General features: G+C 42.0%; 3 protein-coding genes across 4 annotated transcripts in view; 1 reads left to right on the forward strand and 2 right to left on the reverse strand.

Moving 5' to 3' along the window:
- Window positions 1-578: 578 nt before the first annotated feature.
- Window positions 579-14,540, reverse strand: mfsd8l1 (major facilitator superfamily domain containing 8-like 1). Its single transcript, XM_031822344.1, has 13 exons — window positions 14,372-14,540; window positions 13,950-14,030; window positions 12,227-12,412; window positions 9,963-10,025; window positions 9,584-9,703; window positions 8,837-8,916; window positions 7,987-8,533; window positions 7,753-7,826; window positions 7,209-7,422; window positions 6,801-6,923; window positions 4,636-4,766; window positions 2,526-2,619; window positions 579-1,985 (listed from the first exon to the last, which is right to left on the reverse strand). Exons 2-13 carry the CDS (start codon window positions 14,023-14,025, stop codon window positions 1,981-1,983), a joined length of 1,713 nt encoding a protein of 570 aa, XP_031678204.1. The 5' UTR covers window positions 14,026-14,030; window positions 14,372-14,540; the 3' UTR covers window positions 579-1,980.
- A 4,177-nt stretch (window positions 14,541-18,717) lies between these two features.
- On the reverse strand, window positions 18,718-21,223 carry polr2h (RNA polymerase II, I and III subunit H). Its single transcript, XM_020480150.2, has 6 exons — window positions 21,023-21,223; window positions 19,958-20,050; window positions 19,751-19,834; window positions 19,533-19,626; window positions 19,345-19,428; window positions 18,718-19,074 (listed from the first exon to the last, which is right to left on the reverse strand). Exons 2-6 carry the CDS (start codon window positions 20,028-20,030, stop codon window positions 18,957-18,959), a joined length of 453 nt encoding a protein of 150 aa, XP_020335739.1. The 5' UTR covers window positions 20,031-20,050; window positions 21,023-21,223; the 3' UTR covers window positions 18,718-18,956.
- Window positions 21,224-23,537: 2,314 nt separating this feature from the next.
- The window catches only part of armc9 (armadillo repeat containing 9), a 102,008-nt gene continuing 97,819 nt past the window's right edge, over window positions 23,538-27,726 (forward strand). For both annotated transcript variants that reach the window (XM_031822345.1, XM_031822346.1), the window contains exons 1-2: window positions 23,538-23,745; window positions 24,153-24,246. In XM_031822345.1, the coding sequence (XP_031678205.1) occupies window positions 24,172-24,246 (75 nt within the window). In that variant the 5' untranslated portion in view covers window positions 23,538-23,745; window positions 24,153-24,171. The remainder of the gene's footprint in view (window positions 23,746-24,152; window positions 24,247-27,726) is intronic.

A 27,726-nucleotide genomic window follows, 5' to 3' on the forward strand; every position in this document is an offset into this window, starting at 1 on the left:
AAACAGACGGGAGGTTATATTCCTTGAACTAATATCTTTCAAAGAAAGTGAAATAAGTGCCTTGCCTTACGATTTCATGACAAGTTATTTTTTTGCTGAAGACATTGTCATTAGCCGAAAAGGGCTAGTCTAAACAAATTGATATTTGCGTATCATATGTAGAGCTTCTAATTTCTGATAGACATTTAAGTGCTTAACGTGGCAATGCATAAAGTCAAATCTCTAATAAATACAGCTCACATATTTTCTTCACTTTCCAATGTGGCCCAACACCGACATTTACATGGCAGTTAAATGTTACGTAACAATTTGCCTTTATGAACTAACGTTAACTGTTAATTTCTGTACTTACATGTTGGCATTTTAAATATGCATTATATTTGTAAACCTCAAAATTGTGGCTAAACCGCTCCGGTTTTACAGGACATAACTCAAGTTAGAGTATTGCCCCCCCCCCCGTACCTGAGATGAGTCTCTTTTCACCCTGGAATTCTTATTTTTGAAATTACCATCGCAATCGGGCGTTTCTAAACGCTGCAAATATGTCACTAATATACCAATTTGAAGTACACTTTAAACACTGGCAAAACTGTTTTTATTATTGACAATTCATTGTAAAATGGTCAAAACACACAATATACGGTTGTACCAGGCTGGTAGTACATGTACACAGTAGTGTTGCAGAGACTAGTGTAACGTTTTCATTTTGATTGAAAACATTTGACAAACTTGTTTAGCAATGGTAGGTAATAATGTACTAGAACATTATTCAAATAGCTTTCAAACAAATATTGCATCTAAGTTTTAGACTTCCCCGTTAGTAACCACAAAAATAGTACAACACATTAGGGACCATGACAACGAGCTATGAGGAAATGTGCGTTCAAATCATATGCAACTTAAAGTATCCAAAGAGTACGGAAAAATGTCTCAATATAGAAAGATAAATGTTAACTATAACAATTAGCATATCCTTTACAAAATGAGACACCTCTGGGTAAAAACAGCTATACTCAAAGGGAAGACAAATTCATTAACTAAGTGGTTATAGAACAGGTTGTGCTGACCAAAATATAATACCTCAAGTGCAAAAATAGTGGATTACATTGCGCCATATTCATCTTTACAGCCATGTCACAAGACTTCCAGAACAGTATAACTTAAACATGACTCCATTCATAAAGCCATTATTTTTATTACAGTCAGTAGTGATCTAATATTTCCCTTGCCCTCATTGTGGAAAGTGTGATTTTCATAAACATGTTCTCTATGGCTATTTTGTCGCCAGAGTGCCAGTCTGTTTGTGCCATCGAGCCAACTCCTTGTCACTGTAAACAGTTTGGCTTAACGTCGACAGCAATGGCGTCGTCAAGACCACAAACGGATCTGGGACCAGTATAGCTATCTACTTGAGGCTCTGCCAGTCTTCAGTAACACCACAGTAAAGGGGAGAAAAGGATAAGGGCCCCCACCAGTGTTTGAAAAGGGCACTGCATTTCATAATCATATTCAGCCATCAAACAAAACCAAAAATGCATTCATACATTTCAGTCAGCTGAAAACTCTGGGCAGTGTGTGGGGGTGAGGTATTAATGTTTTGACCATTTGTCTCGACATTAAAAAAAAAAAGCTGATCTGTTCATTTCCTATAAAATCTTTGTCGGAGTCAATGTTTGAAAGTGTTTCAGTCAGTGGTACAATCATGTGAAATGTGATTAGGTTATGAGCTATAAAAATGAAACACTTTTATACAAAGTTGTGATGTTGTGCATAACCAATACCTTTATAAAATGTTTGTACATTACACCTAATTCCAAAGTATTTAGTTTCCATTTTGATACTATATTTGCAGACGTACATTAATCTAGTACAGGCTCTACAGTCATCTTGTACGGTGTGTGTGTGCAACGTATGTGAGTCTTCAGAGATTGAGGAAGCACATGTCCTGAGATGAATTCAGGGTAGGAAGAGACACTCGCTTCACACTTGCAGAGAAAGAGAAAACACATTTGAAATAGCGTGCCAAAGTGGATATATATATATATTTTAGTACATTTTATAGTGTAGCATTTGTTTGGATGATGTGTTAAACATGTAACTAGACAAGATCTGACATGGCCCAACAGCTGAAACATATGTTCTACTCATTTCCTCACAAACCAATAAATATGCATGAAACTGGACCCTCTACAATGCATTGAATGGCTTCATTTGGGACCACGCACCAACTTCTACGGTTTCAAGAACATTCGTGGTCCTCTGTCGCGCATGGCGCTCGAGTTTGATTCACAGGACTAGGGACACTTCACGCCATTTTGATAGAAAGTGATTGTTGTAGCAGGTTAGAGCCTTAACGTCAATCTCCAAACCCGCTACGTTAGTTCTCCAAGCCTGCTAGAACAACGTCACTTCCATATCGGAGTGGCATAAAGAGAGCTGCCCTACATAAAAATACATTTTTAAAAAGTGTCCCTTTGGATAGAAGCATCTGCTATATGGCATATTATTTGTAAATTGAGACGTACCTCGCAAACCCCCACATTTGTCACACTCCTCCAAGCAATCTGCATGTTCCACAGTGGGAGCCACCAGACGGGGATAGGAGAAGGAGAACATGATCTGATAGAGAAAAGGTTCAACATTACAAAACATTAAACTTATTATTCACATCAGAAACCAAAAAACAAACAATTTGAGGTAAGCCAACCAAACGCGTTAGATATATTTCTCCATATATACATATATATTCCGATAGGCTTTTTTTGGTCCTCCAATCTGTATTGGCGTTGAAAAATTATAAAATCGGTTGACCTCTGTTCTACTCCTACTATGTTCTACTCGTGCATGTCCCCATATATATAATATATATATATATATATATATATATATATATATATATATATATATATATATATATATATATATAGAAAATCAAGATAATTACAATACTGAATGAACACTTATTTTAAACACATCTATAATAACTATTTAGTCTCAAATAATGAAACATGTTCAATTTGGTTTAAATAATGCAAAAACAAAGTTGAGAAGTAAAAGTGCAATATGTGCCATGTAAAAAAGCTAACATTTAAGTTCCTTGCTCAGAACATATGAAAGCTGGTGGTTCCTTTTAACATGAGTCTTCAATATTCCCAGGTAATAAGTTTTAGGCTGTAGTCATTATAGGACTATTTCTCTATACCATTTTGTATTTCATATACCTTTGACTATTGGATGTTCTAAAAGTTTAGTATTGCCAGCCTAATCGCAGAAGTTGATAGGCTTGAAGTCAAACAGCGCAATGCTTGAAGCACAGCGAAGAGCTGCTGACAAATGCACGAAAGTGCTGTTTGAATGAAAGCCTCATATCTGAGGTTATTGTATAAACAGCATTATGGTTATGTGGCCGTATTGCCTCCCATGAGTTTCACAAAATTGTACCAAACGGACCAATTCGTAGCTATATTCTTCACCGATCTTTTATTACCTTCTCCAGAACATAAATGTTGTTCGGACCTCAAGTTCTGTGAGGTGGAATAAATTCCTTTGCTCTCTCTATGAAAACTCACTCTCTCTCTATACTGTGGCCATGAGGAGATTACAAGCCTGCTGTGGCCTACCACCACTCAGTCAGACTGCTCCATCAAAACAGACTTAATTAGAATATAATAACAGAAATATGAGCCTTTATATGGTCAAATCCGGAAACTATAATCTCAAAACATTTATTCTTTCAGTGAAATACGGAACCGTTCCGTATTTTATCTAACGGGTGGCATCAATAAGTCTAAATATTGCTGTGACATTGCACAACCTTCAATGTTATGCCAAATTAATTGCGGTCTTTTAAGAAGAAATGTTCTTCACAGTTCGCAACGAGCCAGGCGGCTCAAAATGCTGCATTTAACCTGACTCTACTTGCACAGAACGGAAGAAAAGTGACTATTTCCCTAGTTAGAAGAAATTCATGTTAGCAGGCAATATTAACAAACAAAAAAAATGCCGGTTTAAAAATATATACTTGTGTATTGATTTTAAAGGCATTAATGGTTAGGTACACATTGGTGCAACGACAGTGCTTTTTTCACAAATGCGCTTGTTAAATAAAAAAAAATCTGTTTGGCAACAGGCACCGCATCGATATGCAACGCAGGACAAGCTAGATAAACTAGCTATAACAACCATGTGTTAACTAGTGATTGTTAAGAATTTTTTTTTTTATAAGATAAGTTTAATGCTAGCTAGCACCTTACAGCCTCGCATAACAGGTAGTCAGCCTGCCACAGTCTCCTGGTGGAGTGCAACGTAATCGGCCATAGTCGGTGTCCAAAAACACCGATTGTTATGAAACTTGAAATCAGCCCTAATAAAAAAATTTAAAAAAACGGGCCATGCCGATGAAAATCAGTTGACCTCAAACATACAGCTATGTCTCTAAACCAAGTTATCGTTAATCATTGTACATTTATTCCTCGTTACGTTTCTATTTCTCTATATTGTTGGGAAGGACCTGTAAGCATTTCACTGTTAGTCTACATCGCTTTATCAATCATTTTGATATGTTATAAGGTACAGTTATTTATATGGGTTATTCTCAATTAGATTTAATTTATTTCACAAGACAGTGAAACTCACAGCGAACAGGGCCAGTAGAGCCATCATCAACCCCAGCATGATGTACATGTGTCCCGTCAAACCACCCCCCCATAGGGGGCCCAAGATAGTGGCCAGACCCCCCACAGAGCGACGCACCCCCTGGCTCAACCCTGGAGAGAGGGGGAGGGAGAGGCAGACAGTTACTGACAAATAACACAAGGAGACATACCTGGGGTTCAGAAATAAATATAGTTTGAAGTCGGAAGTTAACATACGCCTTACCCAAAAACATTTAAACTCAGTTTCACAATTCCTGACATTTAATTCTAGTAAAAATGCCCAGTCTTAGGTCAGTTAGGATCACCACTTTATTTTAAGAATGCGAAATGTCAGAATAGTAGAGAATTATTTATTTAAGATATGATTTCTTTCATCACATTCCCAGTGGGTGAGAAGTTTACATACTACGAAATATTAACTGAGTATTGCCTTTAAATTCTTTCTCTTGGGTCAAACATGTCAGGTAGCCTTCCACAAGCTTCCCACAATAAGTTGGGTGAATTCTGGGCCATTCCTCCTGACAGAGCTGGTGTAACTGAGTCAGGTTTGTAGGCCTCCTTGCTCGCACACGCTTTCAGTTCTGCCCACAACTTTCCTATAGGATTGAGGTCAGGGCTTTGATGGCCACGCCAATACCTTGACTTTATTGTCCTTAAGTCATTTTGCCACAACTTTGGAAGTGTGCTTGGGGTCATTGTCCATTTGGAAGACCCATTTGCGACCAAGCTTTAACTTCCTGACTGATGTCTTGAGATGTTGCTTCAATATATATCCACAATTTCTCTACATGATGCCATCTATTTTGTGAAGGGCAAGTGCCCCCTCCAGCAAAGCACCTCCACAACATGATGCTGCCTCCCCTGTGCATCACGGTTGGGATGGTGTTCTTTAGCTTACAAGCCTCCCCCTTTTTCCTCCAAACATAACAATGGTCATTATAGCAAAACAGTTCTAGTTTTGTTTCATCAGACCAGAGGATATTTCTCCAAAAAGTACATTTTGTCCCCATGTGCAGTTGCAAACCGTAATCAGTCTTTTTTATGCCGGTTTTGGAGCAGTGACCTCTTAGGTTGTCAATATAGAACTCGTTTTACTGTGGATAGATACTTTTGTACCCGTTTCCTCCAGCATCTTCACAAGGTCCTTTACTGTTGTTCTGGGATTGATTTGCACTTTTCACACCAAAGTACGTTCATGTCTAGAAGACGGAACGCGGCTCCTTCTTGAGCGGTATGACGGCTGTGTGGTCCCATGGTGTTTATACTTGCGTACTATTGTTTGTACAGATCAACGTGGTACTTTCAGGTGTTTGGAAAATTGCTCCCAAGGATGAACCAGACTTGTGGACTGATTTCCCCATGATGTCAAGCAAAGGGGCACTGCGTTTGAAGGTAGGCCTTGAAATATATTCACAGGCACACCTCCAATTGACTCAAATGATGTCAATTAGCTTATCAGAAGCTTCTAAAGCCATGACAACTGTTTAAAGGCACAGTCAACTTAGTGTATGTAAACTTCTGACCCACTGGAATTGTGATAGTGAATTAGAAGTTAAATAATCTGTCTGTAAACAATTGTTGGAAAAATTACGAGTAGAGGTCCTAACAGACTTGCCAAAACAATAGTTTGTTAACAAAAAAAATTTGAGTTATTGAAAAACACTTAGGTTGGAGTCATTAAAACTAGTTTATGTAAACATCTGACTTCAACTGTGTGTGTATATATATTTTTTAATTGGCACACTGGATAGATGCAGTAAAATTAGTTATTTCCCAAGGTCAACCATAGTCGTACAGTGACCCCAAAAGTTAGGGTTTCCTCGAGGGGAGACAGCTGGTCGGCACAGCTATTCAAAAAACAGGGACCTTTAGGTCCATAGCAAAACATTTTTGTGAGTTACAGACATAACCAGGCAGAATGGAAATGGGGTATACTAGGGTTATGTTCATTAAGGTACACAATGCAAACCCTTAAGCAACGGAAATTGAAAATAAGCTTTTCTTATTGGACAAGTCTAGATGATTCCTCCCCGTTTCAGTTAGTTCTCTTCCGATTGGTGCCTAAATGAACAAAAGACTGGTTTAGAGCACACAGTTAAACTACAGACGTCCAAAAGGTGTCCTCTAGAGGGCGCCGTTGCTTACCTTGAGACTTTAGCGAAGTGATTTTGGAGAAGAGACACACCTGGGCCACAGCAACAAAGGGGAGCCCAGAAATCTGCAGGAACACCCCAATGATGAACTCTGCTAACTGCCAGGGGAAATTACCTGAGGAGAGGAGAAAGACATGGGACTAAACCATTGGCTTTTATTAGCAATGGAAGTACATCACAACAGTTCTATAGTTACATCGCAATAGTCGCAGTCAGTATCCTGAATCTGAAATCCTACAATTAATTTATTTGGCAATTTTAAAACATGTTTGTTGTAGTAAAGTAACCTTTTTTCAAGGTTTCTCATTTGCTGTTTGGTAAATAGCTTGTCTGAGTAGGCAACATTGTTCGACCTAGCTAAAAATCAAAATGGCCCGGCTGAGTAGAACGTGTCACTCACCCTGTGGGTTGGCCAGGAAGATGAGGCACCATACGCAGGAGATGTGGCAGAGGATAAGGCCCACGGCCAGCACCACCCTCTCGGTCGTGCGGCGGCACAGCCAGTGGACAAACAGGAAGCCTGTGATCACCTCCACACTACAGATGCAGTAAATGATGCTGTTCTCCAACTCCCCGAAGTTAAAGTACTGCTGGGTCAACGGCGTCACGACGGTCTAAGGTGGTAGGAAATCAGAGGCCACGTTAGACACATTTTTCATAAACACTTAATGAATAGTGTTTAGCGCTCCCACTAACATAGCATATTCAAAAACATTACTATAAAGTCTAACAAGTACTTCATAATCGTCCAGCATGTAATTTAGCCAAAGCCTCCACAACCAAGCATAACGATGTTTGCATGAGGACACACTGAAAAGTTGGTTTAAGGACAGTGATTTGGCTAACTGCTACCCTGCCCCCCCAGTCACTTTTATGCAATGTCGTATGTGAAAGGCTCTTCAGTGAGTGAGGAAGAGAGCACATGGACAGTTGGGCAAGCTCACCTCCAGTGCTGTCTGGTTAAACAGTATGACGAAGTGAGCTGTGAACAGCACAACCACCTCCTCCCTTAGGAACTCTAAAACAGGTGAGGCACAGAGAGGGAGAGCGACAGAAACAGGGTCAGAGTGATGGTGTGGAGGAAAGACAGGAAGGGGAGTTGGACAGGTACCCCCACAAGATCAATACACATTTAAATGTATTTTACCAACTTGAGAAACGCATCCATCGCCACCCACCTCGGCTCATACTGAAACTCGCAGAGCTAGAGTCACCCACCCCTTCGAGTGGGGGCGAGGGGGTAGGAGAGACATGAGGCAGGTTGGACTTGGCCGGGTTAGCAGTTGACCTAGGAGGATCAGGGGTCACCACCGAGCCGTAGGACCCCAGGATGTCTGGGCGTTGCCCGAGCAAGGGCTTCCCCTCCCCGGCTCCCTCCCCCCAGGCTCCGCCCACAGCTCCCTCCCCACAGGCTCCCTCCCCCCAGGCTCCTCCCACGGCTCCCTCCCCACAGGCTCCCTCCCCCCAGGCTCCTCCCACAGCTCCCTCCCCACAGGCTCCCTCCCCCCAGGCTCCTCCCACAGCTCCCTCCCCACAGGCTCCCCCCTCAGCTCCTCCCACAGCTCCCTCCCCCACCCCCTCAGACCCAGCTCCCCCCACTGCACTCTCCTCCACAGTTCCCGTCCCCTCGGCTCCCGCCCCCACCAGCTCCTCCCGGGGAGGGAGGTCCCAGAACATGAAGACCACGACCAGCTGGAGGAGGGTCCACATGAAGCACATAAAAAGCTGTGAAAAGGGATAGTCTTACGGTTAGAGCAGCCAACCGGTATTTACAAGGTTCAAATCCCCGTATGGTGCATTTAGCCAGTTTGTTCATATAGTTCTACCTTGTTTGTGACCTAAGACCCAATTCAAACTAAGTATATTAACAAATGATACACATTTCTATCATCAGGTAATCATTCAATTTCTCAATGAAAAATGACAGAATAAAGTCTATAGATAAGACACAGTATCTTCCTACACATGATGTTACCATATAACTATTATACTGTGAAAAGAGGAGAAATTATTCAGTTATCGTCTTACCCCAGGTGCAGTGTATTTGTTCACCACGAATGGCCCCAACTTGAAGTCACAAAGCCTCAGGAAGAGATTCAATACGGGACCTGTGTGTGATGAGGGACATCATGAGAGACCCTTACACTAACAGAGACACAGGTGGGTGCGTTCCAGGTAGTCTTTTTCATAGTCCTGGTGCAGATGTCAGAATATGGAAATATCTTATTCCTGAGACATTAAAAACAATTCAAGGCATTGTGAGAGCAGAGGCTAAAATACAGAGTAGGAGTGTTGATCTAGGATCAGTTGAGTATTTTAGATCATAATGAATGATTATTATGGACAAGGTGGATCTGATCCTAGATATAACTCTGAGGAGCTTAATGAATACAGGCCCTGATCAATAGCAGCAGGACTGGGGGAAAAAAAGACAACCTTTAACTCTATAAACTGAGTAAATGCCAACATGCTATGAAGCAGAAACGCATTACTGGAAACAATGTTGTTCTGGAGGGCTGCCCTGGTTGTGGCTAGATATATTTTGAGTTGTGTCAGGAACAAGTTTAGCATTTTCGATAAGCCTAAACACTTCCCCAATTCTCCTAACCTGCCATGTTAATTATCCTAACCTGCTGTCCAAGTAATGACCTGCTACAAAAAGTTATGTACTCCATCTTGTCAAAACCAGGCCTGCATGTAGAACAGCGTGCGTTTCCCAAAAACACGACACTCCTACAACGAATGGCACAAAGGAAGCAGACAAACAGCACTGACCAATCATTAGGCCAATCTGTCGGCACGCCATGACCGATGCGAATACAGTGGAGCGGTCCTCGTGGGCTGTGCATCGACCCATGAAGCCGAAGATGGACGAACCAGCACCTGTACCAACACCTTTGGGAGCAGACCACGTACACATTAGTAACATGGAGGTTAGCATGAAAACAGAATTCTGAATGTCAACTTTTTTTTCTAAAAGTCTATTTTAGAGTGACCACAAGCATGTCATTTTTACTCTAAAATACATGATTCACCCTGCAAAACATTTTGATTAGGATATAATCTAAATAATCTGGTAAATATTATTATATTTTTTAAAGTGTCCTTTACAGCTCAAAACTGCATTGCTCTAGTAGTATATGGGTAGTCTCACCTGCCACTAGTCTGCTAGAGATCAAAAGCCATTTGGAGTAGCCCATGAAATACATGAAGTTACCTAGAGGACAACATGAAATACATGAAGTTACCTAGAGGACAAAGACAATCACAGTAGAACGACCGGGGACCATGAGTTTCAAGCATTAGAGTGCTGATCTAGGATCAGGTCCATGTAATCATATTCATTGTGATCTACATTGCAAAACTGATCAAAACTGCCCACCCATATTGATGGTTAGTGTGGTGCATTATGGTGTTGAACGCTGCGCTGTAAGTCAATGAACAGCATTTTCACATGTTCCTTGTGTCCATGTGTCAAATGCAATAGAGATACAGATCCACAGATGACGCTATGCAAATTAAGAGTGGGTCCAGGGTGTCTGGGATGATGGCGTTGATGTGAGCCATGACAACTCTCAAAGCATTTCATGGCTACAGATGTGCTATGGGGCGGTAGTCATCTGGACAGGTTACTTCGGCGTTCTTGGGCACAGAGTCTATGGTGGTTTACTTGAAACATTTAGACTGGGTCAAGTTGAAAATGTCAGTGCATGCTCCTGGTAAGCAGTCTGTGAATGTTGACCCGTTTAAAGGTCTTACTCACATCAGCTGTGGAGAGCGAGGTCACAGTTGTCCAGAACACTCATGGATAGTTTAGTGTTGCCAGCGTCGAAGCAAGAATAGAAGTTATTTAGCGCGTCAGGTATGCTCGAGTCACTGGACAGCTCACAGCTGGGTTTCCCCTTCCCCTCGATCTTAGTCATGTATTGATGCTTTGCCTGGTTGATGGTCCGGAGGGCATAGCGGGATTTCTTATCCGGAAAACAGTACCGCTCCTTGAAAGCAGCAGCTCTAGCATTTAGCTCAGTGTAGTCCATGGCTTCTGGTTGGAATAAGTACATACGGTCAGTGGGGACGACGTCGATGAACTTATTAATGAAGCCGGTGGACTGATGTGGTAAACAACATCATCAGATGAAGCCAAGAAAATATTTTATTTACTTATTTTTCCTATATTTAACTAGGCAAGATCAGTTAAGAGAAGAAATTCTTATTTTCAATGACAGCCTAGGAACAGTGGGTTAACTGCCTGTTCAAGGGCAGAACGACAGATTTGTACCTTGTCAGCTCGGGGGTTTGAACTTGCAACGTTCCGGTTACTAGTCCAACGCTCTAACCACTAGGCTACCCTGCCACCCCATATACCAGTCTGTGCTAGCCAAACAGCCCTGTAGTTTATTCGCTTCATAGGACCCCTTTCATATTGGTACTTCCCGTTTGACTTTTTGCTTGTAAACAGGAATCTGGAGGAAAGAATTATGGTCAGATTTGCCAAATGGAACACAAGGGAGAGTTGTCTCTGTGGAGTTTTCACCTCTAGTTGCACATGTAATATATGGGTAGAAATTAGGTGAAACAGATTTCAGTTTCCCTGCATTAAAGTCCCCGGCCACTAGGAGTGCCACCTCTCAGTGAGCATTTTCTTGTTGGCCCACGGCACTACACAGCACGTTGAGTGCAGTCTTAGTGGCAGCATCGGTTTGTGGTCGTATATAGACCGCAAAAAAAAGACATATAAAGAGACATATCCCCTCCCCTGAGCTTCCCTGACGCTGCCGTTCTGTCGATGTATAGAAAAAAAAGATGAATTTCCATTTACCATGTCCTTGTTCAGCCATGACTGAGAAACATGGAATATTAGAGTTCAGAGCATGTTCATAGGACAGTCTCGAACAGAGCTCATCCAATTTATTCTCCAGCGATTGCACAGTCACCAATAGAACAGTGAGTAGAGGTGATTTATCCATTCTCCGATGTAGTCTCGTCTGGTATTCCGCATGTCGGTCTCAAAAGCGCAGTCTCCTTCAAGTGTCGGGATTTGGGCCAGATCCCGGGATCCTAATCATGTCTTTCACCTCCGACTTACTGAAATGGAAGTCCTCATCCAAGTTAAGGTTAGTGATGGCCATTTCTGATGTCCCGACACTCTTTTAGGTCATAAGAAATGATTGTGGAAACATTAAGTACAAAAAAACCAAAAAGATTAGCACAAAAATGTTAATTGCACAATTGGTCAGGAGCTTTTAAAACACACCATTCCCTCCGGCATCATTCTTAAGAATATTACCCTCTGGAAGGCCAGGTTGAATTGTCTCCATATTGCTTAAACCTGTCGAATAATCAGATCTACAAAAGTGCTAAGGGGTAGGAGTTAAGGGTTGATTGGGATTCTGGGTAAGATTTCAGAGAATAACTTACCGACAATTTCAAAGAGGTTTGCAAACAGGATTATCTTCTTGGTGGCGTGTGTCTTGTCAGACCAGTGGCCAAACAGAGGGCCCGAGAGGAGACCAGACAGACTGAATGCCGAAAGGCCCAGACCTAGGAAGTAAGGCGCTGCCCCCAGAGTCTGCAGGTACCTCCATATCGTGGGCAAGATCACAGCTGGAGAGAGGGAGGCATGGAATAAAATATTTGCTCCTTTAGTTCCTCAATTTACACTTGGCAATTTCTCGCCTTCATGTCTCAGAACAAGAATAGACTGACGAGTTTCAGAAGTACTTTGTTTCTGGCCATTTTGAGCCTGTAATCAAACCCACAAATGCTGATGCTCAAGATACTCAACTAGTCTAAAGAAAGCCAGTTTTATTGGTTCTTTAATAAGAACAGTTTTCAGCTGTGCTAACAATTGCAAAAGGGTTTTCTAATGATCAATAAGCCTTTTAAAATTATAAACTTGGGATTAGCTAACACAACGTGCCATTGGAACACAGGAGTGATGGCTGCTGATAATGGGCCTATGTACCTCTTTCTAGATATTCCATCAAATTCAGTTTACAGCTTCAATAGTCATTTACAACTTTAACATCTACACTATTTCTATTCAATTTGATGTTATTTTAATGGACAAAAAGTGCTTCTCAAAAACAAGGAATTTTCTAAATGACCCCAAAGTTAACGGTACTGCATGTCTGTGAGCAAGGCTAACCACAGTCATTTTCACGAAATGCAAGTCAATGATGACGTTTACATGTGGCCTGACTGACTTGCACTTGTGTGTGTGTGTAACTTTTGAAATCATGCACAATGAAGCTAAAGCTTGGCTGAATCCGAGTGCAAACCACAAGTGACCAGGGGCAACAACATCAGCGGTTTCCATAGCGTTTAGATTATCTGACGTCATGAGACCGATCCTCTCCTCTGGATTCCAAGGTTTAAATTGTTTGCTTGCGGAAACCTGTCCCCCTCTTAAACATGCCTCTGGGAGCCTGGTCCAAGTTCCCGACCGCACTAAGGATTGTCTCACGACATTGATTTCCTCGTCAAGTCACACACAGTAGTTTATTAAATCTGCCCCAAGAGCATCCTACTTGCGAACTCATGTTTACATTTTACCTGGCTAATAATAACATTCATCCAACATAAGTAGGCCTATCAATGACCTACCCCCCCAAAAAATAGAAGCGCTTAATGAATCTCTGTACGGAGGTTATTTGCCAATCAGTACAGCAACAGTTGACAAATAATTGTTCAGGTCTAAAAACAATTAATTCCCATTTGAACATTAGGCAATACAATGACTATGGAATGTGCTGTAAAAATCAGCTAGGCTGACATGAAGCCAAGAGCATAAATGAGTTAATGAGCAAGTTTAAAGTAGTGGAAAGATTGGGAAAGATGCAAGGGAGTCATTAGGAAATCAATTGGGCTTTTACAAACCCCATGTTTCTGTCCATTAAAATAATTACTCATAACCTCTACACCTGCTCAACAAACAGTGACAGCAGTAGACTGCAACATTAGAAAATAAGTTACATTTTCTGACCGTCTGACAGGGTACAGAACAGTCAAATCAGTGTGGTACGCAAATGTTAGCTTCAGTTGAATGTGCATTTTTTTTAATCTATATTGTAAAATGTTCGCATAGGCTAGAGTAACCACAATACACATGCCCCCCCCCCCAAAAAAAATACATACTTACCATATTCCATACCACTTAGAAGAAAGATCAGTCCAATTGTGAAGTAAGTCATCTTTTTTTTCCGTTTAAACTCCATTGTGCCTGTTATTTCATGTGTCAATTAATATTTTACTTAGTTGTAGTTTTATCGTTATTCAGTAATGTTCGCAATTGGAAGCAGCTTGCTGAGCAAATTAATCCAAAGGACAGTGCGTCCAATTACATTCCATCGCAAGGTTCTTGGTTGTTTAACATTTAACAAATTCTTAAAATTATACGGTTTTTTTTTTACATTAAATATTAATCCGCATCTCATCAGTTTACCAGCGACTGGAACCCAGTCAGTGTAAACGATGTGATTTAGAGATGCACTGTCCAATGCATTATAAAATCTGCGAGACTGCAATGGACTCATCGTCAGAATACGTAGTTCTTGAACTCACCCTTCAACTAATGACTTAAATTTGCCGCTCCCAAATTGTTGGTTTTATGTGCTGTGTAAACTATGCAGCGACTACAGTTTAAGTAAACCAGAAACTACTTCCAGTAGAACGTCTGCCAAAGCATGGAAACACAAATTAATGACAACACGCCACAATCCCAACGTTTATCTCTTCGAGCGCACTTCCGGTTGTCAGGATGAGTGTGGAATAAAAATATATATATTTCAACATATATGTTAGATTTCTGTGGGGGAATAATATTAATAATATACCTGATTACACTTTAACTGAATGGCTACAATAACTATTAATAATAGCCTAAACTCGGTCGTTTTGGTTTTTGCCGTAGCACTACACAGCTGATTCAAATAATCAACTAATCATCAAGCTTCATTTGAATCAGCGGTTCGGTGCTAGGGCTAAAAACCAAAACGTGCACCCCTTGGGGTCCCCGGGACCGAGTTTGAGAAACCCTGGCGGAATAGTAATAAAAGCAATGGCTTTATATAATATTATCCTAAAATATATATCCACTCATATTCAGACTGTTCCCAATTTGGGAAACAGTGATTTTATTACGTTTTCTTAGGAACTTATTAGCACCAAAATACACTATGAATGGAAGTCACACCTGGATGACAAAATAGCTGAAAAACATGTTTATAGACTGTTTATTGTATCTTAAGTGCCAAATCTCCATTCAAATTTCCTCATTGCTATTGCAAGCGTTTCCACCAACAAACCTTTATCAAAACACAAGTTACATTTCAGCATGCGATGTGTCTAAACTCGAATAAAAAGCATGAGCTGACACATTATTTAGTGTAGAGGTGCTGACTAACAGTGAATAAACTAGAAACTATAGAAGAGTTGCACACTCCATGTGTATAACCTACCAGGAATTTATTGGGTAAGAAAACACCAATGTTTCGGGCATCACTTTGCCTACTTCAGTGTGAAATTAACATGAGTAGGCCTAGTTAGTCTTTGACACCCCCCCCCCCCCCCCCAGTCTGTGGAACTGAGAGAGAAAATGCAGACATTATCCAGTAATGGAATAAAAACACTGATTCTGTCCGTCCTCCCAAACCAGGTGGTCACATCATTGACGTTGACCCAGTCCTGTGACTTCCATTACGACTGAAACTGAGAGGGCTGTGTTTGCACACATTGCCGCTTTCAGGCGCACATTTAATTCAATTTCAATCTGCAGAGTCTCCATATTTATTTGCTGCCATGCAAGCAAATATCAAACCATGCCTCCAAGGCATGTTGCCGACATGACAGATATGGGGAAAATTCAATTTATGACATTTCCAAGGGCAGGCAATGTGTACTGGTTTCCATCTTCCATTTTATCAGTGACAGTTAAACTGAGAAAATTCATTACTTTATGTTATGGATGTGAAATGGCTAGCTAGTAGCGTTTCAATCGGTGACGTCACTCGCTTTGAGTCCTTGAAATATTGGTTCCCCTTGCCCCGCAAGGACCGCGGTTTTTGTGGAACGATGGGTAACGATGCTTCATGGGTGACTGTTGTTGATGTGTGCAGAGGGTCCCTGGTTCGAGCCCGGGTATGGGCGAGGGGACGGTCTAAAGTTATACTGTTACATTTACAAGAATGTGCATGCATAATACACACTGAGTGTCCCGGGGAAGCCAGATGAAAGCTATGAATCCATATTGAAGTCGCTTGTTAAATCCACTTCAATCAGTGTAGATGACAGGTTAAAGAAGGATTTTTAACCTTGAGATAATTGAGACATGGATTGTGTATCAAATCAAATCTGTCACATGCGCCTTACAGTGAAATGCTTACTTACCAGCCCTTAACCAACAATGCAGTTTTAAGACAATACCTCAAAATAAGTAAGCGATAAAAAATATATATAATAATTAATGAGCAGCAGTAAATAACGATAGCGGGGGTATATACAGGGGGTACCGGTTCAGAGTCAATGTGGAGGCTATATACAGGGGGTACCGGTTCAGAGTCAATGTGGAGGCTATATACAGGGGGTACCGGTGCAGAGTCAATGTGGAGGCTATATACAGGGGGTACCGGTTCAGAGTCAATGTGGAGGCTATATACAGGGGGTACCGGTACAGAGTCAATGTGGAGGCTATATACAGGGGGTACCGGTTCAGAGTCAATGTGGAGGCTATATACAGGGGGTACCGGTACAGAGTCAATGTGGAGGCTATATACAGGGGGGTACCGGTACAGAGTCAATGTGGAGGCTATATACAGGGGGTACCGGTTCAGAGTCAATGTGGAGGCTATATACAGGGGGTACCGGTGCAGAGTCAATGTGGAGGCTATATACAGGGGGTACCGGTGCAGAGTCAATGTGGAGGCTATATACAGGGGGGTACCAGTACAGAGTCAATGTGGAGGCTATATACAGGGGGTACCAGTACAGAGTCAATGTGGAGGGTATATACAGGGGGTACCGGTTCAGAGTCAATGTGGAGGCTATATACAGGGGGTACCGGTACAGAGTCAATGTGGAGGCTATATACAGGGGGTACCGGTTCAGAGTCAATGTGGAGGCTATATACAGGGGGTACCGGTACAGAGTCAATGTGGAGGCTATATACAGGGGGGTACCGGTACAGAGTCAATGTGGAGGCTATATACAGGGGGTACCGGTTCAGAGTCAATGTGGAGGCTATATACAGGGGGTACCGGTGCAGAGTCAATGTGGAGGCTATATACAGGGGGTACCGGTGCAGAGTCAATGTGGAGGCTATATACAGGGGGGTACCAGTACAGAGTCAATGTGGAGGCTATATACAGGGGGTACCAGTACAGAGTCAATGTGGAGGGTATATACAGGGGGTACCGGTTCAGAGTCAATGTGGAGGCTATATACAGGGGGTACCGGTGCAGAGTCAATGTGGAGGCTATATACAGGGGGTACCGGTTCAGAGTCAATGTGGAGGCTATATACAGGGGGTACCGGTTCAGAGTCAATGTGGAGGCTATATACAGGGGGTACCGGTTCAGAGTCAATGTGGAGGCTATATACAGGGGGTACCAGTACAGAGTCAATGTGGAGGCTATATACAGGGGGTACCGGTTCAGAGTCAATGTGGAGGCTATATACAGGGGGTACCAGTACAGAGTCAATGTGGAGGCTATATACAGGGGGTACCAGTACAGAGTCAATGTGGAGGCTATATACAGGGGGTACCAGTACAGAGTCAATGTGGAGGGTATATACAGGGGGTACCGGTACAGAGTCAGTGTAGAGGCTATATACAGGGGGTACCGGTTTAGAGTCAATGTGGAGGCTATATACAGGGGGTACCGGTACAGAGTCAGTGTAGAGGCTATATACAGGGGGTACCGGTTCAGAGTCAATGTGGAGGCTATATACAGGGGGTACCGGTTCAGAGTCAATGTGCGGGAGCACCGGTGTCGAGGTAATTGAGGTAGTTATGTATATGCAGGTAGGGTTATTAAAGTGGGGGGGGGGCAAATAGTCTGGGTAGCCATTTCATTTGCTGTTCAGGAGTCTTATGTGTGCCATTCAGAGGGTAAATGGGCAAGACAAAAGATAAGAGCCTTTGAACAGTGTATGGTAGTAGGTGCCAGGCACACCAGTTTCTCATGTGTATGAAGAATGGTTCACCACAGAAAAACCATCCAGCCAACTTGACACAACTGTGAAAAGCATTGGAGTAAACATGGGCCAGCATCCCTGTAGAATGCTCGACACCTTGTCAAGTCCATGCCTAGAAGAAATGACTGTTCTGAGGGCAGGTGTTCCTAATGTTTGTACACTGTGTATATGACCTTACACAAATGTAAGAAACATTTGAAATGAAGTTTTAGTCAAATATATCAGTTTGGGCTTCTTGCAGTCAATTTGCAGCCAACAAATTATTTGCAATTATGTTCCAGCCCCCTGACCATGCACCCCAAAAATAATAAATGTGTTATATATTTATTTTTGAAAAAAATTAGTTTTGTATTTTTTGGTAATAATTTATTTATATATATATATATATATATTTTTTTTTAATCGGCCCAAAGCTGAATCTAGTTGATGATCCCTGCTCCACAGCTTTCTCAAATCGTCTTTCCTTTTACCTCATCCTCAAAATGCATTGGAAGACATGGTCAAAAGGGAGAGACCTTGGATCTTCTCCATTGTGTTGAGAAAGAGGTAATGAAAGATCCGCGAGGAAGAACAATTGAGAAAGCGATTGTTACATATCAGAGGCATGTATGTTCTACACAACATTATTTTATCTGAACATTCCCCAACATTGTATAACACAATAAATAGTAACATTGAATCTAGCTCCCTAAATAAAAGTGCACACCACAGACAGATTATCAAAAAACATCTTTATTTACACGACTTTGCTTTACGGTCTCTCTCGTTCATCTCTTTTGGAAAATCTAACATCACTAAATAAAAATAAACTAAAACATTCTACCACTTCAAAAAGTGTCTTTAAAGATGGACATCCTCTCCACATTTTACATACAGAATCAGAATGCACAGTAGTAGCCTCTAGTTCAGGGGGTACTGTAGACAGAGGAGCCGCTGTGGCCACACTGGGGGAAGTCTAGAAGGCCAGTTTCTTCATAAGCAGATAGACTCGGGAGTCCACTTCAAAGCCGTGCAGATTGTTGGCATCACCTTGTAGCCTCATCAATAGGCCTCCGTAAGACACATAGGCAGAGCTGTAAGGAGGAAGGACAGCACACACACACACACACACACACACACACACACACACACACACACACACACACACCATTAATAATTATGCTGTGGTCTAAATGAAGGAGCAAACATTGGACAAAAAACAGACAAGAGCTGAATGCGCAAGAAAAACATTTTTTTTTTAAAGAAAATAATAATTTCCTGAATTAATAGAGTTGATTATTTTCCTTTCCCATTCCTACTAAAACGTGTGTTTGATTGAACATCCCTGCTGGATTGTCACTCACAGACGTGTAGCTGCTTCCGTAGAGGTCTCGTCACCCTCAATCTTGTACACCTTGCCATACATCACATAGTCAAACTGATCCGCCCTGACAGAGAGAAACATGGTTCAGACAAAACAATTTCCAGGAAATCAATGTCGCCCAATATTAACGTATTCTACATCCAACACAGCAGTTACACAATAATATACCTGGATGGCCGATCATCCTGTGGATTATATTCCCCATCGTCAGGAGTTCCATCTTCATATAGCGTGCTGGCTATTACCAATCTGAACTTGTCACCTAGAGGGATAGTTGGAAATGCATAAAATATCCAAAACAGGCTGCTACAACAGCTCAATCAAGTACACATTTACTTAAACAATTTTATTAGAAATTAGACAAGACACATTCACACGTCACTTACCAAGGTCAACAGGATAGATCTGAATGTTTACATCCAAGATGAGGTCCATCTTGAAGGACTCACTTTCACAGTGCAGACGAGAAACTGAAGGAAAAGACAAAACCACAAGAAATGATTGTAGCTACTACATAATGCAGACAAGATTTATTTACAAATTTGAGACATGAAGTGCTGTAAAGCTAGCCTAAGCTTATTCCAAACTCTCACCTCTGTCAAATTTCATCCCATCTGGATCGATGTCTTTCACATCAAAGATGTCCTCAAACAATATCCCAGCCATGTCTGTTCTGGTCTAGTGCCCTGGTCAATGAAACACAGAAAACACATCCAGCTTAAATATTACATTGTGCTGGTAGCTAGCCAAATCATAGGAGCTAACTACTTTTCGTCTATTGATGAACACATATTCTTCCCGGGGGACTTTTGTTAATTAAGGGCCCAGACCGTTTTTCTAAACGTCAACCCCTACCGCAAGCGATGAGTGTATTGGAAACATAAGGAAAGTATGTTTCATATCAGCGACAAATAACTTTCAAAAAACAAAAAGGTTAAATACGGAAAAATACGAGGTCAATTAATGACGTCAGTGACGTTCAGGTCGGAGGTCTAGAAAAAGGACAGAGTTGGGTGTCGGTTCACATCGATGTTTCCAGAGTTTGAACGAGGCATTAACTATCTACTAGCGTGTCCTGGACACCTGTGGTTCGTCAACTGGAGGCACACAGCGTATGGATCTGTGCAAATGGGCTTATGTTATATATATTTTATTATTATAAAGATTTTCTGATGTTTCAAAATCCGTTTCGCTAGCGATGTTTGACGGTTAACAGTGTCTGAATTGTAGTTCGCATGGCCAGCCGTGGAAAAGTTAACGTAGAGGCTAACGCTAAGTTTAGTCGCAATTTTTTTTTTTTTAACTAGGCAAGTCAGTTAAGACGGCCTAGGAACAGTTAACTGCCTAGTTCAGGGACAGATTTGTACCTAGTCAGCTCAGGGGTTTGAACTTTCAACCTTTCGGTTGACCAACGCTCTAACCACTAGGCTACCCTGCAATGCTTCTGTGCATCTGACCACCATTTCTATTATCTTTTACTAGCTAGTTACAGTAGCTAGTTATAGCGAACATTGTCCACCCATGACAGCAATTTCAATTTTTATTATAGCTAGTTGAGTTTACAAAATAACTACTTGACTCAAAGCATCACTGGTTAGCGAGCTAAATCGGCATATTTAGCAAGTTAGCTTGGCGACAGGAACAAGTTAATCACTTACCTCGATTAAGTGAATATTCCTTTTTTACGTGTTTTTTCGCTAGCTATAGTTGTTCCAATAAGGATAATTGTGATTTAATATGTGCTGAATAACCTAAATCAAACATTAATTACTGTGCCGCGCTGAGAAAACGTGCTCGATATTCGAACTCCAGCTATTTACTTCCGACAATACTCGGAAGTGGGTCTGTGCTATGTGGAATCCTTGGGACGCCCTACTTCTTCTTCTTTAACGTTTTATGGCAGACTACACCCATTGGTGTATTGCTGCCACCTACTGTTCGGGGCATTGAAACGAAACAAAGATACTATTGAAATTCGGGTGCATGTTCACCACCACAATTGCAGCATTTCGGCACAACTGGCATGTAATACTTCTCCCGTCTACATACACTTGACACCACGGGAGGTTGGTGGCACCTTAATTGGGGAGGATGGACTCATAGTAATGGCTGGTGCGGAATAGGTGGAATAGTATCAAATACATATGGTTTCTGTGTGTTTGATGCCATTCCATTTGCTCCGTTCCAGCCATTATTATGAGCTGTCCTCACCTCAACAGTCCTCACTACTTGACACAAATAGTTTACATTTATCACACTGCATGGGTTTGGGCACAAAGGCTTTCACAGGGAATCTCATACAACCCAAATACATGTTAGAAGGTAGATGCTCTTCATAAAAAAAACTATAGAATAGATGGAGTGGGCTTCCGCACTCCATCTACCATGCGGGTCAGTTGTTGTGCATCAACCACTTGATCCATTGGGACACCCTACCACATTGAAGTTGACATTTAAAATGGTTAAGATTAGGGTTAGGTAATAAGGATAGGGACGCCCGAAGGATGCCGGATAGCACTGATCAGATGGGAAGTGGGCTGACAAAGAATATATTTTTTAAATGTTGTAGCGACCTTATCATATCAAATCAAATGTTATTTGCCACATACACATGTTTAGCAGATGTTATTGCAGGTGTAGCGAAATGCTTGTGTTTCTAACTTCAACAGTGCAGTAATATCTAACAATTCACAACAATACACACAACATCAAAGTAAAAGAATGGAATTAAGGAATATATAAATATTAGGATGAGCCATGTTGGAGTGGCATAGACAAAAACATAGTAGAATAGAATACAGTATATACATATGAGATGAGTAAAGGAAAAATATGTCAACATTATTAAAGTGTCCAGTGATTTAAAGTCTATGTATATGGAGCAGCAGCCTCTAAGGTGCAGGGTTTACGTAACCATGTGGAAGCTGCCTAGTGATAGCTATTTAGCCCAACGCATAGCAACCTCGTCAAGGGGTTCCGACCTCTTGTCGTAATGGTTAAGGTGTTGGCTTGATAGTCACTGTACCCGGGTTTTACTCCCAGTCAGGGCTACCCCCCCCAAATTCTCTACAATATCTTTGAACGAATAGTCATTGTTGGGGAATTATTACACCAAGTCAACTTCACTCTGAAAGTGAACCTTGACTCAAAAGCTATCAGAACTAAAACCAAAATATAATTTCTGTGTTAAAACTATTTACTGAGCCAAGTCATTTCAACTTCTTCTCAACTTATAGATGCAACCTCAAAATGTAAAATAAATAAATAATGAAATAGTTCACTGATCAACTGGCAGGGTATATGCTACACACAAGTGTCTGTGCAGAGACGACAGCTGCAGCTGTCCCAGCCTCCTAAACAGTTGTCCAGTGGATTAAACATTAAATAAAGGGTTGTGATTTCCAGTGGAGGCTGCTGAGGGGTGGATGGCTCATAATAATGGCCGGAACAGAGCATATGGAATGGAAACCATGTATTTGTTACCGTTCCACTGATTCCGCTCCGGCTTTTCCCACGAGCCCGTCCTCCCAAATCAAGGTGCCACCAACCTCCTGTGGTGATTTCACACTTCTATCTGAATTGAATGTTCATGGCCCACCACAGATCACATACATCAAAACATATAACTTCCTTTGGTTATCATTGTTATTATTTATATAGGGAGCAAAAGCAATGGTGTATTTTTGAAGGCACAAACTCTGCCATTGCTTGTTGGTCAAAGCCTTTGGGGGATTTTTTTTGGGGGGGGATAATTGCAAAAAAAATAAGGTCTGTGGTAAACACAGCTTTAGGAGATTTTATAAATTTTGTTCTAGATAATCTTCATCGGCTAACTTCACTTTTGGTGAACTTTTAAGCACTTAAAGGATTCATAATTCAAAAAGGTCATGTTAACTGACTGATATTATCTTATCGAACAAAACGTATACAATCTCCTAAACCTGTAACTTCAGACCTTATTTTCTGTGGTTATCCCAAAACCATATTCTTTCCCTATTACTTTTCTGGTCAGTGCTATCCGGGATCCTTGGGACATCCCTAACCCTAACCCCTAACCTTACCGTCTACTTAACCATAACACCTCTTACCATTTAAAATCTTCAAATTGGGTAGGGACGTCCCAAGGATTCAGAATAGCATATACCCTGCTATTTAGGACATTTACGTCATCTGTCTCCACTTTCCAGCCATAGTTTCACAACAGTTTGGTTGCTAGGGATTCTAGGCGTCTTCCTAGTCTGGTTGCTAGCTAGTGTGCTAGCTTGCTGTCTGTCTTGTTTTTATCCATAACCTTGCACTTAGCCAACATTTAAATAAAGATATATCTATTTAAAGGTTTAATATTAATTCATATTTCGAAGTAGACTGCAATGTGAAAAAGGTAAGGTTGTGCGTGCTATATAACTTTACCACATGTTTGGATGATTAGCTATCGTTAGCTAGCTAGGTCAGGCAAATGCTGATTAACAACGTACGTTACAACCAGCTATGGATGGGAAGGGCAGGTTATGTCTTGTGTAGCTAGCTAGTAGCTAGCTTTGACTTGTGTAGTTAGTACCAGTAACTAGCTAACTATATAGTCCCAGTTCTGAGCTATCTTATGTAACTTAGCTACCTAGCTCCTTAGCTAATAAACTAAATCTGCCTGCCTGCTGTGCCAATTATGTCTGTGTTGAAAACCATCCATACATAGGCTCGATTCCAGACATGGCAGTATTGTTGGGATTTCACACTCGCATTGTGAAGTCATGAGCAGAGAAACCAGTGCATGCTTTCCGTGTCTTTTAGCCAGTGTTTACAACTTCACATGAGTTCCGGGAAGATAAAGGATATGGGGGACATCTTGGCCAATGAAGCTGATCTTCTCGGGATGATCAAGGAGGTATGTGAAAGGAACGGTATATTAACTTTTACACTCGCGGGAATTGGCCTACATGGATAGGGCTATGAACTTTATTTATAATAAGGATTACATGGAGAAAATCGGAAATCTCTGAAATGAAAATGGATGGCCCTCCCTTAAGCAAAATATATTTTACCTAAACAAGTGACCCCCCCCCCCCCCCCCCCCTATCGTTTAACCTCACTTCTTGGACAGACCAGAGCCCTAGATATGCAGTTTTAGAAACTGTTCTTCATCCTGTAAGCATTACATGTCAACACAGGAATTTTGATAGCATAGAGGGCTGCGGGCCGGAAGGTTGTGGGTTCACAGACCACCTCACACAAGAGTAGGTAGCGGTGGACAGATCTCCTTCATAGTAGAATCATTGCATGAATCTATCATTGTATTTGCAGGTCAGAGGAAAACATTTAATTTGATAAAAATGTCAAGCAATTCTACATATTAGCATAATCCTTTTTAATAACACACAAATTACCAAATTTACAGGAAAAGAATAGACAAAGAAAGGCCTGTGATTTTTTATCATAATTCTCCAATGCCAAATCAGTGTGTCTTGTTTGCAACAAATGGTTTTGCAAATAATTACATCTGAGATGTCATTAGGAATCTGAACATGGTACGTTGAAAAGTTAGGCCTACCTTTCTACCCCAGACAGAGAAGGCCTTCCTTTCTACCCCAGACAGAGTAGGCCTTCCTTTCTACCCCAGACAGAGTAGGCCTTCCTTTCTACCCCAGACAGAGTAGGCCTTCCTTTCTACCCCAGACAGAGTAGGCCTTCCTTTCTACCCCAGACAGAGTAGGCCTACCTTTCTACCCCAGACAGAGTAGGCCTACCTTTCTACCCCAGACAGAGTAGGCCTACCTTTCTACCCCAGACAGAGTAGGCCTACCTTTCTACCCCAGACAGAGTAGTCCCACCTTTCTACCCCAGACAGAGTAGTCCCACCTTTCTACCCCAGACAGAGTAGTCCCACCTTTCTACCCCAGACAGAGTAGGCCTACCTTTCTACCCCAGACAGAGTAGGCCTACCTTTCTACCCCAGACAGAGTAGGCCTACCTTTCTACCCCAGACAGAGTAGGCCTACCTTTCTACCCCAGAAAGAGTAGGCCGACCTTTCTACCCCAGACAGAGTAGGCCTTCCTTTCTACCCCAGACAGAGTAGGCCTTCCTTTCTACCCCAGACAGAGTAGGCCTCCCTTTCTACCCCAGACAGAGTAGGCCTTCCTTTCTACCCCAGACAGAGTAGGCCTTCCTTTCTACCCCAGACAGAGTAGGCCTTCCTTTCTACCCCAGACAGAGTAGGCCTTCCTTTCTACCCCAGACAGAGTAGGCCTTCCTTTCTACCCCAGACAGAGTAGGCCTTCCTTTCTACCCCAGACAGAGTAGGCCTACCTTTCTACCCCAGACAGAGTAGGCCTTCCTTTCTACCCCAGACAGAGTAGGCCTTCCTTTCTACCCCAGACAGAGTAGGCCTTCCTTTCTACCCCAGACAGAGTAGGCCTACCTTTCTACCCCAGACAGAGTAGGCCATCCTTTCTACCCCAGACAGAGTAGGCCTTCCTTTCTACCCCAGACAGAGTAGGCCTACCTTTCTACCCCAGACAGAGTAGGCCTACCTTTCTACCCCAGACAGAGTAGGCCTTCCTTTCTACCCCAGACAGAGTAGGCCTACCTTTCTACCCCAGACAGAGTAGGCCTTCCTTTCTACCCCAGACAGAGTAGGCCTACCTTTCTACCCCAGACAGAGTAGGCCTTCCTTTCTACTCCAGACAGAGTAGGCCTACCTTTCTACCCCAGACAGAGTAGGCCTTCCTTTCTACCCCAGACAGAGTAGGCCTTCCTTTCTACCCCAGACAGAGTAGGCCTTCCTTTCTACCCCAGACAGAGTAGGCCTTCCTTTCTACCCCAGACAGAGTAGGCCTACCTTTCTACCCCAGACAGAGTAGGCCTACCTTTCTACCCCAGACAGAGTAGGCCTTCCTTTCTACCCCAGACAGAGTAGGCCTTCCTTTCTACCCCAGACAGAGTAGGCCTTCCTTTCTACCCCAGACAGAGTAGGCCTTCCTTTCTACCCCAGACAGAGTAGGCCTTCCTTTCTACCCCAGACAGAGTAGGCCTACCTTTCTACCCCAGACAGAGTAGGCCTACCTTTCTACCCCAGACAGAGTAGGCCTTCCTTTCTACCCCAGACAGAGTAGGCCTACCTTTCTACCCCAGACAGAGTAGGTTTTCCGACACAGAAAAAAATGTACGTTTTAACTGCTGGCTACTCGTCTTCGGTGGCTTTAACCCAATAAGAAAAGTTCACAAGTGTTTCCCTGAAAGCTGTCTGGGATTAAACATCTTCTATTGTGCAGAAAGTGAATACCTTAATCAATCAATTGATAGTGACAGAAATAGATTACTTCCCAGGCAAAGCACTTTTTTTTGTCTCCTCAGCTATAGAAGGTTGAAGCTCAGCCTCTGAATGTCAAAGAAACTTAACAATGATATCGTCATATGCGTCAGAGTCACGTCTTTCCCGGGTATTTGACCATTTTTTTGTAGCGTAAAGCATCGCCAAGCGCTGTTAAGTCACTTTTTATATAAATCAGATCCGTTTGTATTTTATTCAAAATCTTAAGCTAACAAAGCCTGTGCTAGCCTGTGCTTTTTTGCCATTCTCTTTAAGGAAAAGTAGGCCTATGGCATACCCTCTCATACCCCTTCAATTCGAGTCTTGGTTTTAACTGAACAGCCCTTCACTGACACGGAGGTAGACTACTTAAAGAGTGCATGGTGGTTGGAGGAACTGACTGACACATCTATGGATATAGCAGCCTATTGCCTGTTTGTCAAACAGGTAGGCCTACCTCTTATTTATTAAATAAGAAGAAACAGGCTCCAACATAAATCCCTCTTGTTGTTGGTAAACTAATTAAAATGAAGTATGTTGCAATGAATTATGCCTACTAGATTTCACCTACTTTCAGCACCGTGAGGTGTCAATTTTTCCGATTGATTGTGCCGCAGCTGCTGCTTCCAAGTTTTAGCACCACAGTGTAATTTACTTGAATCTTGCTTATTGTTGTATTATAGTAGTAGCCATTATAGTTGTAGCAAGCTATCAAAGTTGACCTCCGGTCCTCCTTCTCTTCTTTGTACTCTTCTTCTCAAACTGAACAGAACATAGGTTATAGGCTAGTAGGCACGCAAGATATAAATAAGAAATTCGGTAGAAGCCTTTGACTCTCCTCCTGAACTTCCATTGTAGGCCTACACAGCACAGCTTTGGTTAGGTAGCACACGGAAAAGGTTTTTGATCAGCAAGATCAGAGCAGGCCAGGGCTCATATCCATTGCAGTGTGTAATGCAGCCTAGTTTTATTTACAAACGTTCCAGCTGTTATCTTAGCAATATAACTTTGCTCTTAGCTTCTCAGAGCATTGACTGTAGGTGCGTTTGATATTACGC

The sequence above is a fragment of the Oncorhynchus kisutch genome, linkage group LG4 (genome assembly GCF_002021735.2).
Source record: "Oncorhynchus kisutch isolate 150728-3 linkage group LG4, Okis_V2, whole genome shotgun sequence".
NCBI lineage: Eukaryota > Metazoa > Chordata > Actinopteri > Salmoniformes > Salmonidae > Oncorhynchus > Oncorhynchus kisutch.